We start from the raw sequence: 18,207 nt of genomic DNA, 5'->3' as shown, positions 1-18,207 counted from the left end.
TCTGTGGTCCTCAGAAACAGGTCTGTTGTGTCTGGTTTGACTTGCTTTTTTTTTTCTTTTTCTTTTTTTTTTTTTTGTTTTAACCGATGCACTTCTCTGAACAAGGTGCATCCGCGAGATTCTTAGCTAAATAATTGTGTTGATTGAATTTATATCCTGCTTTAGTTAGGCCAGTATCTTATTTTGCAAGTCTACTATCCAGTCAAAGAAAACAAGTACCATTTTAACTTCAAAAGAAAAATGAACTTCTTTTTTTAACTGGAGCTATGGTTTTTGATTGGAAGGAGAATTCCTTTGTTGCAGAACTGATTGAACAACAATTTTGGACCGGCATGAGCGAGACAATCACGGGTTGTGCAGTTGCTTTACACAGACATGTTCATATACATAATAAACAACTGAAGAAAAACATTTCTATAATAATAAAAAGAAATATAATTACATGCTGATCTGAAGCTTCAAGTTTCTCAAACTCTGTTTTCGCATTGAAGATCCCTCGTCTCAAATTGAACATGTCCTTGCACTCATCCATTATAGTATCAACCTGTTTGAAGAAAAGGAAATATGTGTACAGTTATATTAAAAACTTATGTAATATACAGAAAAGGTAGATTATGATTTTTTTCAGTGCTGCTGAATAAAATAATCATTTTTCATGTTAGGAGTGACTTACATGTGTGAAGACTAATGTTTCGAGATCGAGTTAGGTCTTTAATGATGTCCCCTCCTTTGGGAGTATTGTTTGTCCATTCCTCCTTCCATGTCTCAACTGGGTCGAAATTTTTGATTTTTGAATTGTAAAAAAGTTATTGAACTTCCTTTATTTTTTGCTTAATTTCTGTTTATAATGCATTTTGTTGATGACAATTTGTATAGAATGCAGAATTTAAAAAAATAATCAAACTTTCTCAGGAATTGAATCTTGTCCATTCTCTCTTCAGATTAGCGACAAAAGTGGGCAAATTTCAGCCCAGATGCACCTGGCTGATTTACGTAGCCTACTTGGTATTGTAGACAACAATAAATCTTCAACTAAAGATCTGAAGTAAGTGGCCCTTTTTTTCTTTTTTGTTCAGAATTCTCCCTTATATTAAAAAACAAAAATTTAGGAAAATCTGTACGTAACCATGATGGAACACAGAAATCACATAAAATTGACCAAAAAGTTTTATTTTTTAATAAGAAAATTAAATTTTACGGGTATCTTTAGAATGACTGTCTAGCCTGCCATTTCAAAAAATGTTAGGAAACAAAGGGAGATAACTCAATAATTCGTACTTACTAGATTTCTGTTGTAATGCTTATGAATTTTTATTAATCGCTTAAAAATGATTTTCTTTATAAAAATAAAATTACTTCATCGATTTACGTGGTTTCCAAATATATTTTTGCTTTATCAGGGGTATATACATAATACAGATTTTGCTTTATTTTTGTTTTCTTCTATAATACAAATCTCATCTGTATGTTTGTATGTCTGCCTAAAACTTTTGACAGTGGACAACAAATATCGAAAAATTGGGCAAAAACATTAATTCCTTCATCCGCAACTGGGCAGTTTTCTACAAGGGGAGGTCGATTTTTTAAAAGCCATTTTTGCAACTCATCATATCGGTTGGATCGACTTTGCCTAATTTTAACATTCCGAACTTCCGGTTGCGTCACGAAGTAGGAGTAAGACGTCAGATTTTTTTTCACTTTCTTGTCCGCCTTCACATCATGGGTTCAAGCCTGCCTACTACCTTTTTTTTTTTTTTTTTCAACACACACCTTCCAAACACCTGGGCAATGCCGGGCACCCAGGCTAGTTCTATTACATGAGGAATTCTTAACAAGAGCTTTTTCTTTTGTACAAAAAGAAGACTGTAACAGTGAACAATGATGCAAGGTTTTCAACAGCAAAATGTCCTGAAAGTGACTAAAAGAATAATAGAGCTCCAAATTTGAAGTTAGATAAAGATAGATTAAATGCATATTTGTTTTATGCCTGGGAAAAGTATCACTAGTGCACTATATTTATCCTGAAACACACACAAGAGAAGTACTTTTTACCTGTATTTTGCTTTTCAGGGTTTGAAGAAATCTTTTCGTAGAATCTTAAGAGATGTCATTTGATGGACTTTACAACAAATACGTGATTGGTGAAGGTTGTTCAAATAATGTACAGAAATACTTACAGTTGTGCTTTAATGAACAGCACATTTATGGAAATATATCCAGGATCTACACAAAGTCTGTTCTCTTTCATTTGTGTCTTAGAAGCATTGTTCTGAGGTTGTCCGAAGGAGACACTTAATGTTGATCATGTGAAACCATGAAAGGTCTACTTAAGTTAAAGATTTGGAGGTAAGTTATATCGTGGGATGGGTTAGGATCAATATAACGTAAAATATCTTACCGCAGGGTATCCAGCCTTCATGTGGGTATGTTTGCAGCACATGATGAAAGGAAGTAGCTCATGGAATAATTATGAACAAATAAGAGAATCACTCACTGTTACGTGGTGGTACACATTTATTATGAAGACACACACACATAACGACAATTCAAACATAATACATGAAAGGCTAGAAGTCAATGTATGATAACTGGAATGAAACGGGAATGCTGCTCATTTCTCCATTTTGAAAGTCACTCTCTTTTCTCCTCACTCTCCTGCTTCCGGTCGTTGATCTCGTGAGAAATCGCGAGAATTTATAGTCTAGGACTCCAACAAGGGGAGGCAACTTTGCCCAGAAAAATAAAGAATTACTCCCCTTGAATTGTACTTTTGTATCGTCCTAACATAAGTTAGGAAAAGTAAAACAATGAGGGCAAATGTTTTCTAAAACCAAACATTACCAGTAGTAGTAATGTTGCAGATTCCACAGAAAGCAGAAATTTCTCCCATTCAGTTTGTGAAAAGGGATTTAAGTGCAACAATAAAAAAAGAACTATACATAGGATTTCCAATTTTTAGTTAATAAATTTAGGAGTCAGAGTTAGTTTGAGTGTTGTCAGATCAAGTTACAGCCAGTTTATCCTGGGTTTGGGTGAAGGAGAATTTGCTTTCAAACTGACCACCAGAATTGATTGGATTTGATAAGAGAAAGAGTCCTGCTTATTTTCCTATAAACTGGAAAAGAAGAATGCTAATCTGATAATGAAAAGAAAGCCTTGTTGCAACTTAAGCATTGAATATACAAGAAATGAAGTGAAAAATATGTTTAGAGATAACCAGTTTGTGTGCATGACGATAGATGAAAACTCACGTGTTAAAAATTTTTATTTGATTAGTGAGCTTGTCAAAGTTTTGTTATCTTGGCGATACCATTCGAACAGAATAAGATGCTGATGTAGTAGCAAAAGTTTAGGAAACTTCTGTCATTACTAACCAGCATAGCTTGACCACTACTAACCAACAGAAGACTTATAAGGCCTGTGCATGCAGTGTAAAGGGAAATTTGGTTGGTAAGGATTGAGGACATGTGGTGCATGGTGAGAAGTGATGTGAGAATCATACAATGGATGTGTAATACGAGTCTCAAACACAGGTTTAGATCTGATGTCAGAGGAAGATCAAGTCTGGATGTATAAGGAAAAATGTGATGAGACTTTGTTGGTTTAGTCATATATAAAGAATCTATAAGAGTGTTTGGATTAGTAGATGTAGAACAGTTGAAGTAACAAGGTTAGTTGGCAGGAAAAAGTAAAAAAAAAAAAATACAAGAAAGAGTGATAAGGAGAGACTTGAGAGAAAGAGACCTGGCAATAGATAGTTTAGTTTGAAAGTCAATTTTGGAAATGAAAAACATCCAACACATGCCTGCATGTAAAACAGGCGTTAAACCGAACATGATGTTTTTTTGTTTTAATCTTGTATGAAAGTTGTGGCACTAATTGAATGTATACAAGAAACTACAGGGGAACAATATTTTGCTGTAGAATGATAGCAGAAGTGCACCTTTTAATTCCGGCCTACACCAGGTTATCTGCTCGATGCCTCCGTTTAGTCTTGAAAGACAAAGGATACTCACTGTAGGGGCAGCTGCACATGTAATTGTGAGGCAAGAGTTGCACAATCTCCAACCACACCTCTCCTGAATCGGCACTGTTTGAGTCCAGTGGCAAGGAGAAGTCCAGAACAACTGGAAACAGGTAAGCGGAGAACACATACAGCATCTGGAAGTCCTAAAGGGTCACCCATTTAGTACTGACCAAGTTCAATGTTGCTTAACTTTGGTGATCCAGTGGAAATTGGTGTGTCAACATGATTATGCTGTTATCTGCTACTCAGCTTTAATTCAAAGGAGTTTTAAGTCTGTGTTGGATGAAATAAGCGTGGATAGACAAACACGCAATTTTCATCTTTTATATGCATGGACTACATCCTTTTTGCCTAGATGGTTTTTCACAGACCCAACAATATTATTAGTATGAATAAATTATGTGTAAAACCTATTTCGTTTTTATAAATGTCAAACATGAACTCAGACCCCACAATATTATTAGTATAAATGAATTAAAAATAAAATTTTTCCTTTTTGTAAAAATAGAAAGTTGAAGTATTTGTTTTTTTATCAGAAATTTAAAATACAGACATACATACAAAGAAAAAGAGCCACTTATATTTTAAGTGGATTAATCATTTATTTTATTTCTTTTTGTCTGTCTGAGCTAGTAAGTTAAAATGCTACAGGCAGTGTTATGCAACTGTACAAACTAAAATCACAACCTACATTTCTATTTATTTATTTTTTTTTTTTTAGCAAAAAGCCTGAAAGAAATGGTTTATCTGATGCAGATTCTGATGGAGATCAAGAAGGTTAGTGCTTGTTTTATTTCTTTTTTTTTTGTTTTTTCTCAAGCTGCTTATTCAAGTTTTTGGAATTTCCTCCTTCCTCCCCTGGTCATATCAACATGCAAAAATTTAAATCTAATGTGAACAGACATCTTGTTGACAACTCCCCACCCAAATAACCCCCTGTAAATCTGGACCCTATCACAGTACTCCCTTACATGTCATTTGGGTGAACCAAATTCAAAAATGAATTAAAAGTTATTCAGTGCATGATTGCTAGAAAAAAATGCAAGCTTGACCTTTTCTGCTTGCTGTTGATATATATTTTATTGCTGCTATTCATGTTTCTACATTTTTTAAATGAGGATTGATTATTCGTATTATTTAGATTCTTTGGACCACTGTTCTCGTCTTGTTATTTTCACAAGGTTTTGATTGATGTAACCTCTGACCTTCTTCAGATGCATCTTGTCAAACTCTGGAATCTGTATGGAATTTTAAACAGAATCCTATTGACAAGGGTAGTATACTCTTGTTTCCGGGTAGGTTCAACTTGTCAGCCCTGAAAGACAGTCTAATCTAAGGGAAACAATCCTAAAAGAAAATTTGGAGTAGAGCCTTGTAGATAGTTACTTTGACCAGACTTTGACAAGTTTCTAGCAACTCCTGCACTTGGAACAATCTTAAGTCGTCCTGACTATGTATTGCCATTGGAGCCAAATAGTTTTCCAAGCGAGAGAGTGTGGACAACGCTGAGCAAGTTCTCTTCACTTTAAACTAATTCAAATGCAAGCTGTGATATTGCAGAAGTTGTGGTTGACATTAGAAAAGACAGAGGAATCAACATCTCTGATACAGAATTATCCCACCGTGACAACATGCGAGAAATACTTCAGAGCTATAATCAGTATAACAAGCCATTCTTAAACCCACAGAACAATTTCATGATCACAGTCATCTTTGCAAGTGATGGGAAAACATCATCATACTGTTGTTCCATCAGCTGTGACTGGGTCCTAAATAATTCTATTTTGAGTGCCACCTACACTGAGTTGGACCTTCAATTTTCAGAAGAGTGTAACTTTTATAACTGAATTATACCAAGTACTTTAGCTATTATGTTCTGAGTCCTTCCGAAACATAACAATTTTTTGGTACATGATTGCTAGAAAAAATATAGCCAGTTTGCAAAACCGGTAAAATGTTTTTAAAAAAAAAAAAAAAAAAAAAAGTACAAAATTAATCTCTTCTCATTTTTATTATGTTTTTCTTTTTTACTTTTGTATTTTTCTGATTAACATCTTTCCGCATGTGCTGCATATTTTCATATGGATACACACATGCCAAAATATCCCGTTTTATGTCTCTCTTCCTATGTTTTGGCATTTTTCTTTCAAAATTTCAAATCTTCACTTTTTTCAAGACCTTTGTTGATCTGAACAAAACCGATGAATTTCCTGTTTTTTTTTTTCTTCCTGTGTTTAATTGATTTTTTTTTTCTATTGTCTTTCATAGATTATGTCTCAACATTTCATTTTCAGATATCATGTATTTTATATATATATATATATATATATATATATATATATATATATATATATATCCAACTATGGACTTAATGTAGTGATGTTCTCTTTTATTTTATTTAAGCATTTACAATACATTTTTTTTTTAAACAAAAAAATATTCATAAAGTTCATCTGTTGCCTTAGGCATGAAGCCCAAATCATTTTTTGGAAGGGTGGACTATGGTCATCTAATTTTGTCAAAAGCTGTTGGGCTTACTCTAGATACTGTCACCAAAATACCACATTCACTCTGTAGCTTAATCTTACTTAAATGATCCCTAATTTGCTTGAAAAGGATTTTATTTACTAAAATATTAATTATAGGGCATAAGACAACTTTTACAGATAATGAAGTATTCCTGTCTTTGACTGTTAATTAGGATGAGGATAGAGGCATGAGTGATAGGTCCGATATAAAACAAAGGGTGAGGTGGAGTGAGGGGGGGAAACAAGATACAAGAGAGGAAGTAATATACAGAAAAGGAGACCTATAGTTGGTCACCTATGTTTGATTCTCTTCAGCGTATGTTTGAACTATAAACAATACATACCCGGTCAAAACTGGGTCTGGTCAGCTAGTATATATATATATATATATATATATATATATATAAATTGTTTAGCAGTATAAAGTTTGACTTTTGTAATTGATGTTCACTGTTTAATGAAGGCTATTGAGAAAGTTAAGAGCAAAATAGATTGTTGTATGAAAAAGATGCAATACATTATTACTGTTGTTACTTTTGCAAAACAAAAAGAAAAAAACTTTACTTCTTTTAGCAGACATGTCAAACGTACACGGGTCTCTCGTATTAGTGTGTGTATGTATGTATACACACACACAAGTTCAAGTATATTGATAAAATGAACTTAAAACTAATATTTTTCAAAATTATTAAATACAAAGTTAAGGTTTTATAAATAATAATTTTGTATTTTATATATATTTTTTTCATTTATTTACCCCAGAAGGTATAGATTTATTTTGAAACAGAAGGAAATCGTCTATTTTGTTTTCAAGGCAATTATAATTATAAAAGAGAGCCAAAATTTTGTAATAAGTCAACATATTTTTGTTATTTATTTTATAATTTTAGTGATAATCTTGTTTGATAAGCGTAAAGCTTGTGATGCTGTAACTGATTATCTTTTTCTCATGATCACAAAAACAAGAGGGAGAGAGATAGATATAGAAAAAACAAAGACTGAAATCTTGTTGTTGTTTTACAAAACTTGGTGTCTGCCAAGTAGGTTTTACCTTTTGCACCTGTCTACCGCATTTGCTTTGACCCGGCTGAGATTTTGTAAACAATCTGAGTTAAGGTAGATATTGCTGTCCCTGGCATGTTTTTAATAACACATGTTAAACTATATATGTGTCTTTATTTGGGTACAAGGAAAGTCAGGTAAGGCTCCCAAATGTGCGGAGCTGGGACCGCTTCCAAAAAGGATCTTAATCTTTGTGCCACAAATAAACGTAAACCTTGCGAATGCTGTAATGTTAAATGAAAGATTATAATTAATTTTTTTTTTCTCATGTGCAGAGACTGGATTCCATGAATTTAAAAGACTCCTTACTTATGTCATTCTAACAATGGATTCTTAATGGAGTTTAAAAAACATGAAATTAAAAATGCAAATAAGTAATCATATTTATTAAAATAGTTTTATGGAGAACTAGAAAAAGTGCTTACCCGGTGCTTGGGCATTTGTAATTACTGCCATTTGCATCATAACTGTAAAATAATAATTTGAATAGTTACCATAAATGAAAAAACAATGTACATACTATTATGATAGTCAAATAAGCTTAGAAAATGAATAGGCTAATATGTAAAACAAATATAATTGTCCATCTGATAGCTGAAATAGATAAAACAATGGTAATTTTCTTTTCATAATTTTATTTTAACATTAGAACAAGCATTTTCAAAAACTCGAGCATTAAGCTGGTTAAAATGTGCCTACTGCCAACGGTGTCACACTTCTAATTAATTATCTCTTTCTTTTGTAATGACGAAAACAAGACATAGATACATATAAAAAAAAACTAGGAGACTGAAATGTTTTCATTGTTTTACAAAACTTGCTGTCCGTCTGGTAGGTTTTACCATTTGCATCGGTCTATCCTGATTGTTTTGACATGACTGAGATTTTATAAACATCTGTCAATTTGAGTCCAGATAGAGATTGTTGTCTTTGCCATTTTTTTATACATGTCAAACTATACTCGTCTTCATTTGAGTACAAGGAATGTCTGGTGTAAAGCTCCCAGATATGGGAAGCTGGGATTCTCTCAAAAGGGTTCTTTATCATTGTGTCACAAATAAATGTAAACCTCATGATGATGTAATGTTAAATGAATGATAAATAATTTTTCTCGTGTTGAATGACTGAATTTCATGAATTTAAGAGACTCTAATAACAGATTCTTAAAAATATGAAATCAAAAATATAAATTTATATATGTTAAACATTAATCTCACTAGATTCAGTAAGTTTATACAAAATAAGGTCCTACTAAATCAGACATTCAAGGAGAATCCAGTGATCCCATTAACACATCAAATGGATCTGCAGAATCTTTTTTCACCTGTTGTTCAAATTAGTACTGTCTTATAACACTTATAGATGATATCTATTTCTTCTCTGATAATTTTCTAATAAATTGATTTGAATATAAGTTTACCTTTTACGCCAACAAAAGTGTGTGTATGTTAAGTTGTGCTTGCTTGTATATATTGCTTGGGTGTAGGGTGTATAAATGGTTTGTGCATATCATGACAATCACGTGCACATAGATTTTATTTATGCATGTATTCGATTCATTCTTCAATATGTAAGGGTATAAGAGAATGGGATGACTTGATTTCCACTGGTTGCTGATAATAGTAAAGGACATGCTTAAAACAATATCTCCACCTGACTTCAGTTGCTGTGATTTTATGAATGGATTAATTTTACTGGTGTAGACTTCCATTTTATTTCTTCTGGGGAAATTTAACATTGGTTTTTCATCCCTATAGACATGTGCTAACACAAGTCAATTTGGGTAGGCTGTTCTAATGTTTGTTAATTTTATTTATATGCATATTTAGGCAAGAAGTCATTATTCAAGCAATGCTGATTAAATATGACACTTTCTTTTTGTTATTTTTTTGTGCTGTTTTTTTTGTGCTTTTTTTTGTGCTGTTTTTTTTTTTTGTTTTGTTTTGAATTTTTCTAGTGATGCTGGTAAATTTGTGTATTGTGACACTAAGTGATCTCATCTCTGCCATTTCTTGAGTGCTTTCGATCATGTTATCCTCATCAAGAGTAGTACTTTGGAAGAAGCTTTGTTCGTTTGGTTTTATATTCTTTTCCAAGTTGTCAAGAACGAAGGTGTATGGCTGAGTCTATTATTCATTGTTGTAATTATATATTAGTTTTATTTAGTTATTTGTTTTTTAATTTACTTGTTAAATATGTAGATCATACCTAAAATAAGCCTGGACCTGGCATCGCCACATACGAGGGGCGTGCAATAAGTAATGCTCCTGACCCACTTCCAGTTGTCTGATCTAGCTGAAATTTTGCATGTGCAATGATTTATATCTCTACGGGTTATGTGGCAAATTACAGCTCTGAACTAATTGTGGTTTCTGTTTTACAGGTGTTTGAACTGAGTCAGGTGTGAAATGGCGCCTGTTGAATGTCAGGCAGTGATCCGGTTTTTGTATTTGAAAGGAAACACACCACAGGAGACTTTTGATGAAATGAAAGAAACTTATGGTGATAATGCCCCATCATATGACCTTGTAAAACGCTGACATCGTGAATTCAAACATGGCCGGAAGTCTGTGGAAACAGCTTCCAGACCTGGTCGCCCCCCCCCCTTCTGCCATTGATGAGGCATCTGTCCGTCAAGTTGAGGCTGCCATTTTGGAAGATCGGCGCATTACTATTCGCCAAATAGCCCAAGATGTCAAGATTAGTATAGAGTCTGTGGAAACTATCATTCATGACCATTTGCATATGCATAAGGTGTCTGCCAGATGGATTCCCAGGTTGCTCACACCATTCCAGAAACGAGAACACATAGAGTGCTCGAGGATGAATTTGGAGATGTGCCCAGGACAGAGTAGTGATGACAGATTTCCTGGCAAAGGGTACCACAATTACAGGAGCCTATCATGCTTCACTTTTGAGGAAATTAAGGGAAGCTATCAAAATCAAGAGGCGGGGCAAGATCAGCAAATGTACCCTCCTCCTGCAGAACAACACTCCGGTCCACAACTCGCATGTCGCCAGATCAGAAGCATGGACTTGTGGTTATGAAATCCTTCCCCATCCTCCCTACTCTCCTGGCCTTGCACCCTCTGACTTTCACCTCTTCCCAGCTATGAAGTTGTTTTTGAAAGGAAAGCGTTTCCCAGATGATGCAGCCTTGATTTCTGAAGTTACGTCGTGGTTTCTATAAAAACGGTCTCCAGAGCTGCATCAAACAATGGGAGAAATGCATAACTCTGGGTGGTTCCTATGTAGAGAAAGACTAATAACTGTGCCAAGTTTTGTTGCTCTACTCCTATGAGAAGTGGGTCAGGGGCATTACTTATTGCACGCTCCTCGTATATCAACAAAATCATGAAAAACTGATGCTAAACAAATATAAATTCTTTGGACTCAGAAAGATCTGAGCATCATGAATTGTGGGATTTCGAACATGGAGGTCTTGATTAGTATCCTACGGATCTTGGCCCTTATTTCGGGTAATGGAATACAACAAACAAAATACATGTAAATAACCAAAGACCTTGCAAAAGAAGTAACTATGACTTTTTTTTTCAGTTATTTCCTCTTACACTGATTTGAGTCTGTGTGTCCTGAGAGAGGAATGGGCTGAGGAGGGGGGAAAGAAAAAAAAAATACATAACTATACACCTTGAATACAACTCTGAAAACTTTTAGGTGTTCTCAATTCTGCTATTAAGTTTGTTCATACAATGTCAGTTCCTGATCTCTATATAGCGTGCAAGTAGAACAAATGCACCAATGTTACCGCGTAAAGCAAATATCTGAAAACGGCCTTAGGGCTACAAAATTCGAAATGTCGTTGTGCTAACACCATAAACAAGAGCACCACTCTGACGCTAAACAATGTGATTTCATTTTCTACAAAAAAAGAAAAAAAAAGAAAACGGTTTCAAATAATTAATGTTGAAGCTATTCGACTGAACAATGGGCTATTTTAAATCGACATTACAAACGCAGAAAATGTGGGGAGGTCAAGGAAACTCGTGAAAAGAATCATTTGTAAAGCAGTCATATTTAGTTGTTTATTTTTTTAACCAAAATTAGATTTATAACAATACACTCCATTAGTTACATGGTGTCATACTCAGTTCTGTGGATTTTGTTTGCTTCTCTCTCTCTCTTTTCATATACAAAGTTAGGTATGCATATATGTTTACATATTTCTGTGTATAGCATTTGCTCCTAAATTAATTGGCCAATCATTATGAATAGTGAACTGGTAAGCATAAGGAGTCATAATGTGGACTATATTTAGTTTTATGCAAAAGGGGCACAAAGGTGGTGAAATTTTAGCAATAAGTATTAGAAATCAATTAATGACAACCATTTGAAAAGTCAAATATTTCAGATTTGCATTAACTTTGATATTAATTAATCATGATTCCTTGAATTTCAATTTCTTAAGACCTTTAAACTAGAGTCTTAAGAAATGTTCTGCATTAAAATCATGTAATGGATTCTGATTAAAATTGAAATAAGTCTTCTAGACATAAGATTTAGTATCATATCTAATTTAATCTGTAAAGGGATATAGAAGTGGTGCAAAACTATTCTGTTCTGGTAAATAATTTTGGCTGTCCTGTGACGGGTATTTTTATAGTAAATTTATTTGTTTAACGTCTTTTTTTTACTCCCTTAGGCCCCATTGACCTATAAATAGGGAAGTAAATAATTTGTTTTTAAAATCTGTACGATAATATATAATAGTACTGCTTACTGCATAATTACTCTGAAGAAAGGATAACAGCCATCCTATATTCATCAACTTCTCTTCGAGAATTATTGAAACCCTCTTTAAAATTCTTGTGATAAAATTTTATTTGATTTGATGATGTATGTATTTATATAAATGAATCTTGTAAAACTTAGTCAAAATTAGATTGTAACTCTTTCTGTGAACTGCTTTTCTCTTAACCATAATATGTAAATTTTATTTCCATTTTTTTAAATATATCACATGTACCCAGTGTCCTATTTATAGGAGTCAATATTTAGTTTTCTAAATAAAATATTTTCCTTTCAATTTGTATATTATTACACATTTTAGTTATTACACAAACTTTGTACTCAATAGTTGGTAAAAAGATAAATACCACAACAGTTGCCTCTCTTCCCTCCTTTCTCCTCCTCTCCCTTCCATCCTCTTCTTTCCTCCTCTCCCTTCCATCCTCTTCTTTCCTCCTCTCCCTTCCATCCTCTTCTTTCCTCCTCTCCCTTCCATCCTCTTCTTTCCTCCTCTCCCTTCCATCCTCTTCTCTCCTCCTCTCCCTTCCATCCTCTTCTTTCCTCCTCTCCCTTCCATCCTCTTCTCTTCTCCTCTCCCTTCCATCCTCTTCTCTCCTCCTCTCCCTTCCATCCTCTTCTTTCCTCCTCTCCCTTCCATCCTCTTCTCTTCTCCTCTCCCTTCCATCCTCTTCTCTCCTCCTCTCCCTTCCATCCTCTTCTCTCCTCCTCTCCCTTCCATTCTCTCCTCCTCTCCCTTCCATTCTCTCCTCCTCTCCCTTCCATTCTCTCCTCCTCTCCCTTCCATCCTCTTCTCTCCTCCTCTCCCTTCCATCCTCTTCTCTCCTCCTCTCCCTTCCATCCTCTTCTCTCCTCCTCTCCCTTCCATCCTCTTCTCTCCTCCTCTCCCTTCCATCCTCTTCTCTCCTCCTCTCCCTTCCATCCTCTTCTCTCCTCCTCTCCCTTCCATCCTCTTCTCTCCTCCTCTCCCTTCCATCCTCTTCTCTCCTCCTCTCCCTTCCATCCTCTTCTCTCCTCCTCTCCCTTCCATCCTCTTCTCTCCTCCTCTCCCTTCCATCCTCTTCTCTCCTCCTCTCCCTTCCATCCTCTTCTCTCCTCCTCTCCCTTACATCCTCTTCTCTCCTCCTCTCCCTTACATCCTCTTCTCTCCTCCTCTCCCTTCCATCCTCTTCTTTCCTCCTCTCCCTTCCATCCTCTTCTCTCCTCCTCTCCCTTCCATCCTCTTCTTTCCTCCTCTCCCTTCCATCCTCTTCTCTTCTCCTCTCCCTTCCATCCTCTTCTCTCCTCCTCTCCCTTCCATCCTCTTCTCTCCTCCTCTCCCTTCCATCCTCTTCTCTCCTCCTCTCCCTTCCATCCTCTTCTCTCCTCCTCTCCCTTCCATCCTCTTCTCTCCTCCTCTCCCTTCCATCCTCTTCTCTCCTCCTCTCCCTTCCATCCTCTTCTCTCCTCCTCTCCCTTCCATCCTCTTCTCTCCTCCTCTCCCTTCCATCCTCTTCTCTCCTCCTCTCCCTTCCATCCTCTTCTCTCCTCCTCTCCCTTCCATCCTCTTCTCTCCTCCTCTCCCTTCCATCCTCTTCTTTCCTCCTCTCCCTTCCATCCTCTTCTTTCCTCCTCTCCCTTCCATCCTCTTCTTTCCTCCTCTCCCTTCCATCCTCTTCTCTTCTCCTCTCCCTTCCATCCTCTTCTCTTCTCCTCTCCCTTCCATCCTCTTCTCTCCTCCTCTCCCTTCCATCCTCTTCTCTCCTCCTCTCCCTTCCATCCTCTTCTCTCCTCCTCTCCCTTCCATCCTCTCCTCCTCTCCCTTCCATCCTCTCCTCCTCTCCCTTCCATCCTCTCCTCCTCTCCCTTCCATCCTCTCCTCCTCTCCCTTCCATCCTCTCCTCCTCTCCCTTCCATCCTCTCCTCCTCTCCCTTCCATCCTCTCCTCCTCTCCCTTCCATCCTCTCCTCCTCTCCCTTCCATCCTCTCCTCCTCTCCCTTCCATCCTCTCCTCCTCCTCTCCCTTCCATCCTCTCCTCTCCTCCTCTCCCTTCCATCCTCTTCTCTCCTCCTCTCCCTTCCATCCTCTTCTCTCCTCCTCTCCCTTCCATCCTCTTCTCTCCTCCTCTCCCTTCCATCCTCTTCCCTCCTCCTCTCCCTTCCATCCTCTTCCCTCCTCCTCTCCCTTCCATCCTCTTCTCTCCTCCTCTCCCTTCCATCCTCTTCTCTCCTCCTCTCCCTTCCATCCTCTTCTCTCCTCCTCTCCCTTCCATCCTCTTCTCTCCTCCTCTCCCTTCCATCCTCTTCTCTCCTCCTCTCCCTTCCATCCTCTTCTCTCCTCCTCTCCCTTCCATCCTCTTCTCTCCTCCTCTCCCTTCCATCCTCTTCTCTCCTCCTCTCCCTTCCATCCTCTTCTCTCCTCCTCTCCCTTCCATCCTCTTCTCTCCCTCCTCTCCCTTCCATCCTCTTCTCTCCTCCTCTCCCTTCCATCCTCTTCTCTCCTCCTCTCCCTTCTATCCTCTTCTCTCCTCCTCTCCCTTCCATCCTCTTCTCTCCTCCTCTCCCTTCCATCCTCTTCTCTCCTCCTCTCCCTTCCATCCTCTTCTCTCCTCCTCTCCCTTCCATCCTCTTCTCTCCTCCTCTCCCTTCCATCCTCTTCTCTCCTCCTCTCCCTTCCATCCTCTTCTCTCCTCCTCTCCCTTCCATCCTCTTCTCTCCTCCTCTCCCTTCCATCCTCTTCTCTCCTCCTCTCCCTTCCATCCTCTTCTCTCCTCCTCTCCCTTCCATCCTCTTCTCTCCTCCTCTCCCTTCCATCCTCTTCTCTCCTCCTCTCCCTTCCATCCTCTTCTCTCCTCCTCTCCCTTCCATCCTCTTCTCTCCTCCTCTCCCTTCCATCCTCTTCTCTCCTCCTCTCCCTTCCATCCTCTTCTCTCCTCCTCTCCCTTCCATTCTCTTCTATCCTCTTCTCCCTTCCATCCTCTCCTCCTCTCCCTTCCATCCTCTCCTCTCCTCCTCTCCCTTCCATCCTCTCCTCCTCTCCCTTCCATCCTCTTCTCTCCTCCTATCCCTTCCATCCTCCTCTCCCTTCCATCCTCTCCTCCTCTCCTCTCCCTTCCATCCTCTCCTCCTCTCCCTTCCATCCTCTTCTCTCCTCCTCTCCCTTCCATCCTCTTCTCTCCTCCTCTCCCTTTCATCCTCTTCTCTCTTCCTCTCCCTTCCATCCTCTTCTCTCTTCCTCTCCCTTCCATCCTCTTCTCTCTTCCTCTCCCTTCCATCCTCTTCTCTCTTCCTCTCCCTTCCATCCTCTTCTCTCTTCCTCTCCCTTCCATCCTCTTCTTTCCTCCTCTCCCTTCCATCCTCTTCTTTCCTCCTCTCCCTTCCATCCTCTTCTCTCCTCCTCTCCCTTCCATCCTCTTCTCTCCTCCTCTCCCTTCCATCCTCTTCTCTCCTCCTCTCCCTTCCATCCTCTTCTCTCCTCCTCTCCCTTCCATCCTCTCCTCCTCTCCCTTCCATCCTCTTCTCTCCTCCTCTCCCTTCCATCCTCTTCTCTCCTCCTCTCCCTTCCATCCTCTTCTCTCCTCTTCTCCAATCCCTCCTCAGAAAGGCTGAAAAAGTCCCCCTCAATAAAAAATAGTTTAAAAAAAAAAAAAAGGACTCCTGCATTAAATGACCACATAGGTTGATATGCCGTAAAACCAATCAATCAATTAATCAGTCAACCAATCCCTCCTCTCCTCCAATCCATCCTCTTCTCCCTTCCCTACTCTTCTCCCTTCTCTCCTCCTCTCCCTTCCATCCTCTTCTCTCCTCCTCTCCCTTCCATCCTCTTCTCTCCTCCTCTCCCTTCCATCCTCTTCTCTCCTCCTCTCCCTTCCATCCTCTTCTCTCCTCCTCTCCCTTCCATCCTCTTCTCTCCTCCTCTCCCTTCCATCCTCTTCTCTCCTCCTCTCCCTTCCATCCTCTTCTCTCCTCCTCTCCCTTCCATCCTCTTCTCTCCTCCTCTCCCTTCCATCCTCTTCTCTCCTCCTCTCCCTTCCATCCTCTTCTCTCCTCCTCTCCCTTCCATCCTCTTCTCTCCTCCTCTCCCTTCCATCCTCTTCTCTCCTCCTCTCCCTTCCATCCTCTTCTCTCCTCCTCTCCCTTCCATCCTCTTCTCTCCTCCTCTCCCTTCCATCCTCTTCTCTCCTCCTCTCCCTTCCATCCTCTTCTCTCCTCCTCTCCCTTCCATCCTCTTCTCTCCTCTCCCTTCCATCCTCTTCTCTCCTCCTCTCCCTTCCATCCTCTTCTCTCCTCCTCTCCCTTCCATCCTCTTCTCTCCTCCTCTCCCTTCCATCCTCTTCTCTCCTCCTCTCCCTTCCATCCTCTTCTCTCCTCCTCTCCCTTCCATCCTCTTCTCTCCTCCTCTCCCTTCCATCCTCTTCTCTCCTCCTCTCCCTTCCATTCTCTTCTATCCTCTTCTCCCTTCCATCCTCTCCTCCTCTCCCTTCCATCCTCTCCTCCTCTCCCTTCCATCCTCTTCTCTCCTCCTCTCCCTTCCATCCTCTCCTCCTCTCCCTTCCATCCTCTTCTCTCCTCCTATCCCTTCCATCCTCTTCTCTCCTCCTCTCCCTTCCATCCTCTTCTCTCCTCCTCTCCCTTACATCCTCTTCTCTCCTCCTCTCCCTTACATCCTCTTCTCTCCTCCTCTCCCTTCCATCCTCTTCTTTCCTCCTCTCCCTTCCATCCTCTTCTCTCCTCCTCTCCCTTCCATCCTCTTCTTTCCTCCTCTCCCTTCCATCCTCTTCTCTTCTCCTCTCCCTTCCATCCTCTTCTCTCCTCCTCTCCCTTCCATCCTCTTCTCTCCTCCTCTCCCTTCCATCCTCTTCTCTCCTCCTCTCCCTTCCATCCTCTTCTCTCCTCCTCTCCCTTCCATCCTCTTCTCTCCTCCTCTCCCTTCCATCCTCTTCTCTCCTCCTCTCCCTTCCATCCTCTTCTCTCCTCCTCTCCCTTCCATCCTCTTCTCTCCTCCTCTCCCTTCCATCCTCTTCTCTCCTCCTCTCCCTTCCATCCTCTTCTCTCCTCCTCTCCCTTCCATCCTCTTCTCTCCTCCTCTCCCTTCCATTCTCTTCTATCCTCTTCTCCCTTCCATCCTCTCCTCCTCTCCCTTCCATCCTCTCCTCTCCTCCTCTCCCTTCCATCCTCTCCTCCTCTCCCTTCCATCCTCTTCTCTCCTCCTATCCCTTCCATCCTCCTCTCCCTTCCATCCTCTCCTCCTCTCTCCTCTCCCTTCCATCCTCTCCTCCTCTCCCTTCCATCCTCTTCTCTCCTCCTCTCCCTTCCATCCTCTTCTCTCCTCCTCTCCCTTCCATCCTCTTCTCTCTTCCTCTCCCTTCCATCCTCTTCTCTCTTCCTCTCCCTTCCATCCTCTTCTCTCTTCCTCTCCCTTCCATCCTCTTCTCTCTTCCTCTCCCTTCCATCCTCTTCTCTCTTCCTCTCCCTTCCATCCTCTTCTTTCCTCCTCTCCCTTCCATCCTCTTCTTTCCTCCTCTCCCTTCCATCCTCTTCTCTCCTCCTCTCCCTTCCATCCTCTTCTCTCCTCCTCTCCCTTCCATCCTCTTCTCTCCTCCTCTCCCTTCCATCCTCTTCTCTCCTCCTCTCCCTTCCATCCTCTCCTCCTCTCCCTTCCATCCTCTTCTCTCCTCCTCTCCCTTCCATCCTCTTCTCTCCTCCTCTCCCTTCCATCCTCTTCTCTCCTCTTCTCCAATCCCTCCTCAGAAAGGCTGAAAAAGTCCCCCTCAATAAAAAATAGTTTAAAAAAAAAAAAAAGGACTCCTGCATTAAATGACCACATAGGTTGATATGCCG

General features: G+C 39.6%; 1 protein-coding gene across 4 annotated transcripts in view; it reads left to right on the top strand.

The window, feature by feature from the left end:
- The window catches only part of LOC145254851 (G-protein-signaling modulator 2-like), a 635,388-nt gene that overhangs the window by 594,899 nt on the left and 22,282 nt on the right, over window positions 1–18,207 (top strand). For all 4 annotated transcript variants that reach the window (XM_080113701.1, XM_080113700.1, XM_080113702.1 and 1 more), the window contains 2 exons: window positions 942–1,045; window positions 4,749–4,804. In XM_080113701.1, the coding sequence (XP_079969827.1) occupies window positions 942–1,045; window positions 4,749–4,804 (160 nt within the window). The remainder of the gene's footprint in view (window positions 1–941; window positions 1,046–4,748; window positions 4,805–18,207) is intronic.

This window comes from Euprymna scolopes, chromosome 30 (genome assembly GCF_053919585.1).
Source record: "Euprymna scolopes isolate OS-2025 chromosome 30, ASM5391958v1, whole genome shotgun sequence".
NCBI classification, from domain to species: Eukaryota; Metazoa; Mollusca; class Cephalopoda; order Sepiida; family Sepiolidae; genus Euprymna; species Euprymna scolopes.
This window is presented reverse-complemented; position numbering and strand designations above follow the sequence as displayed.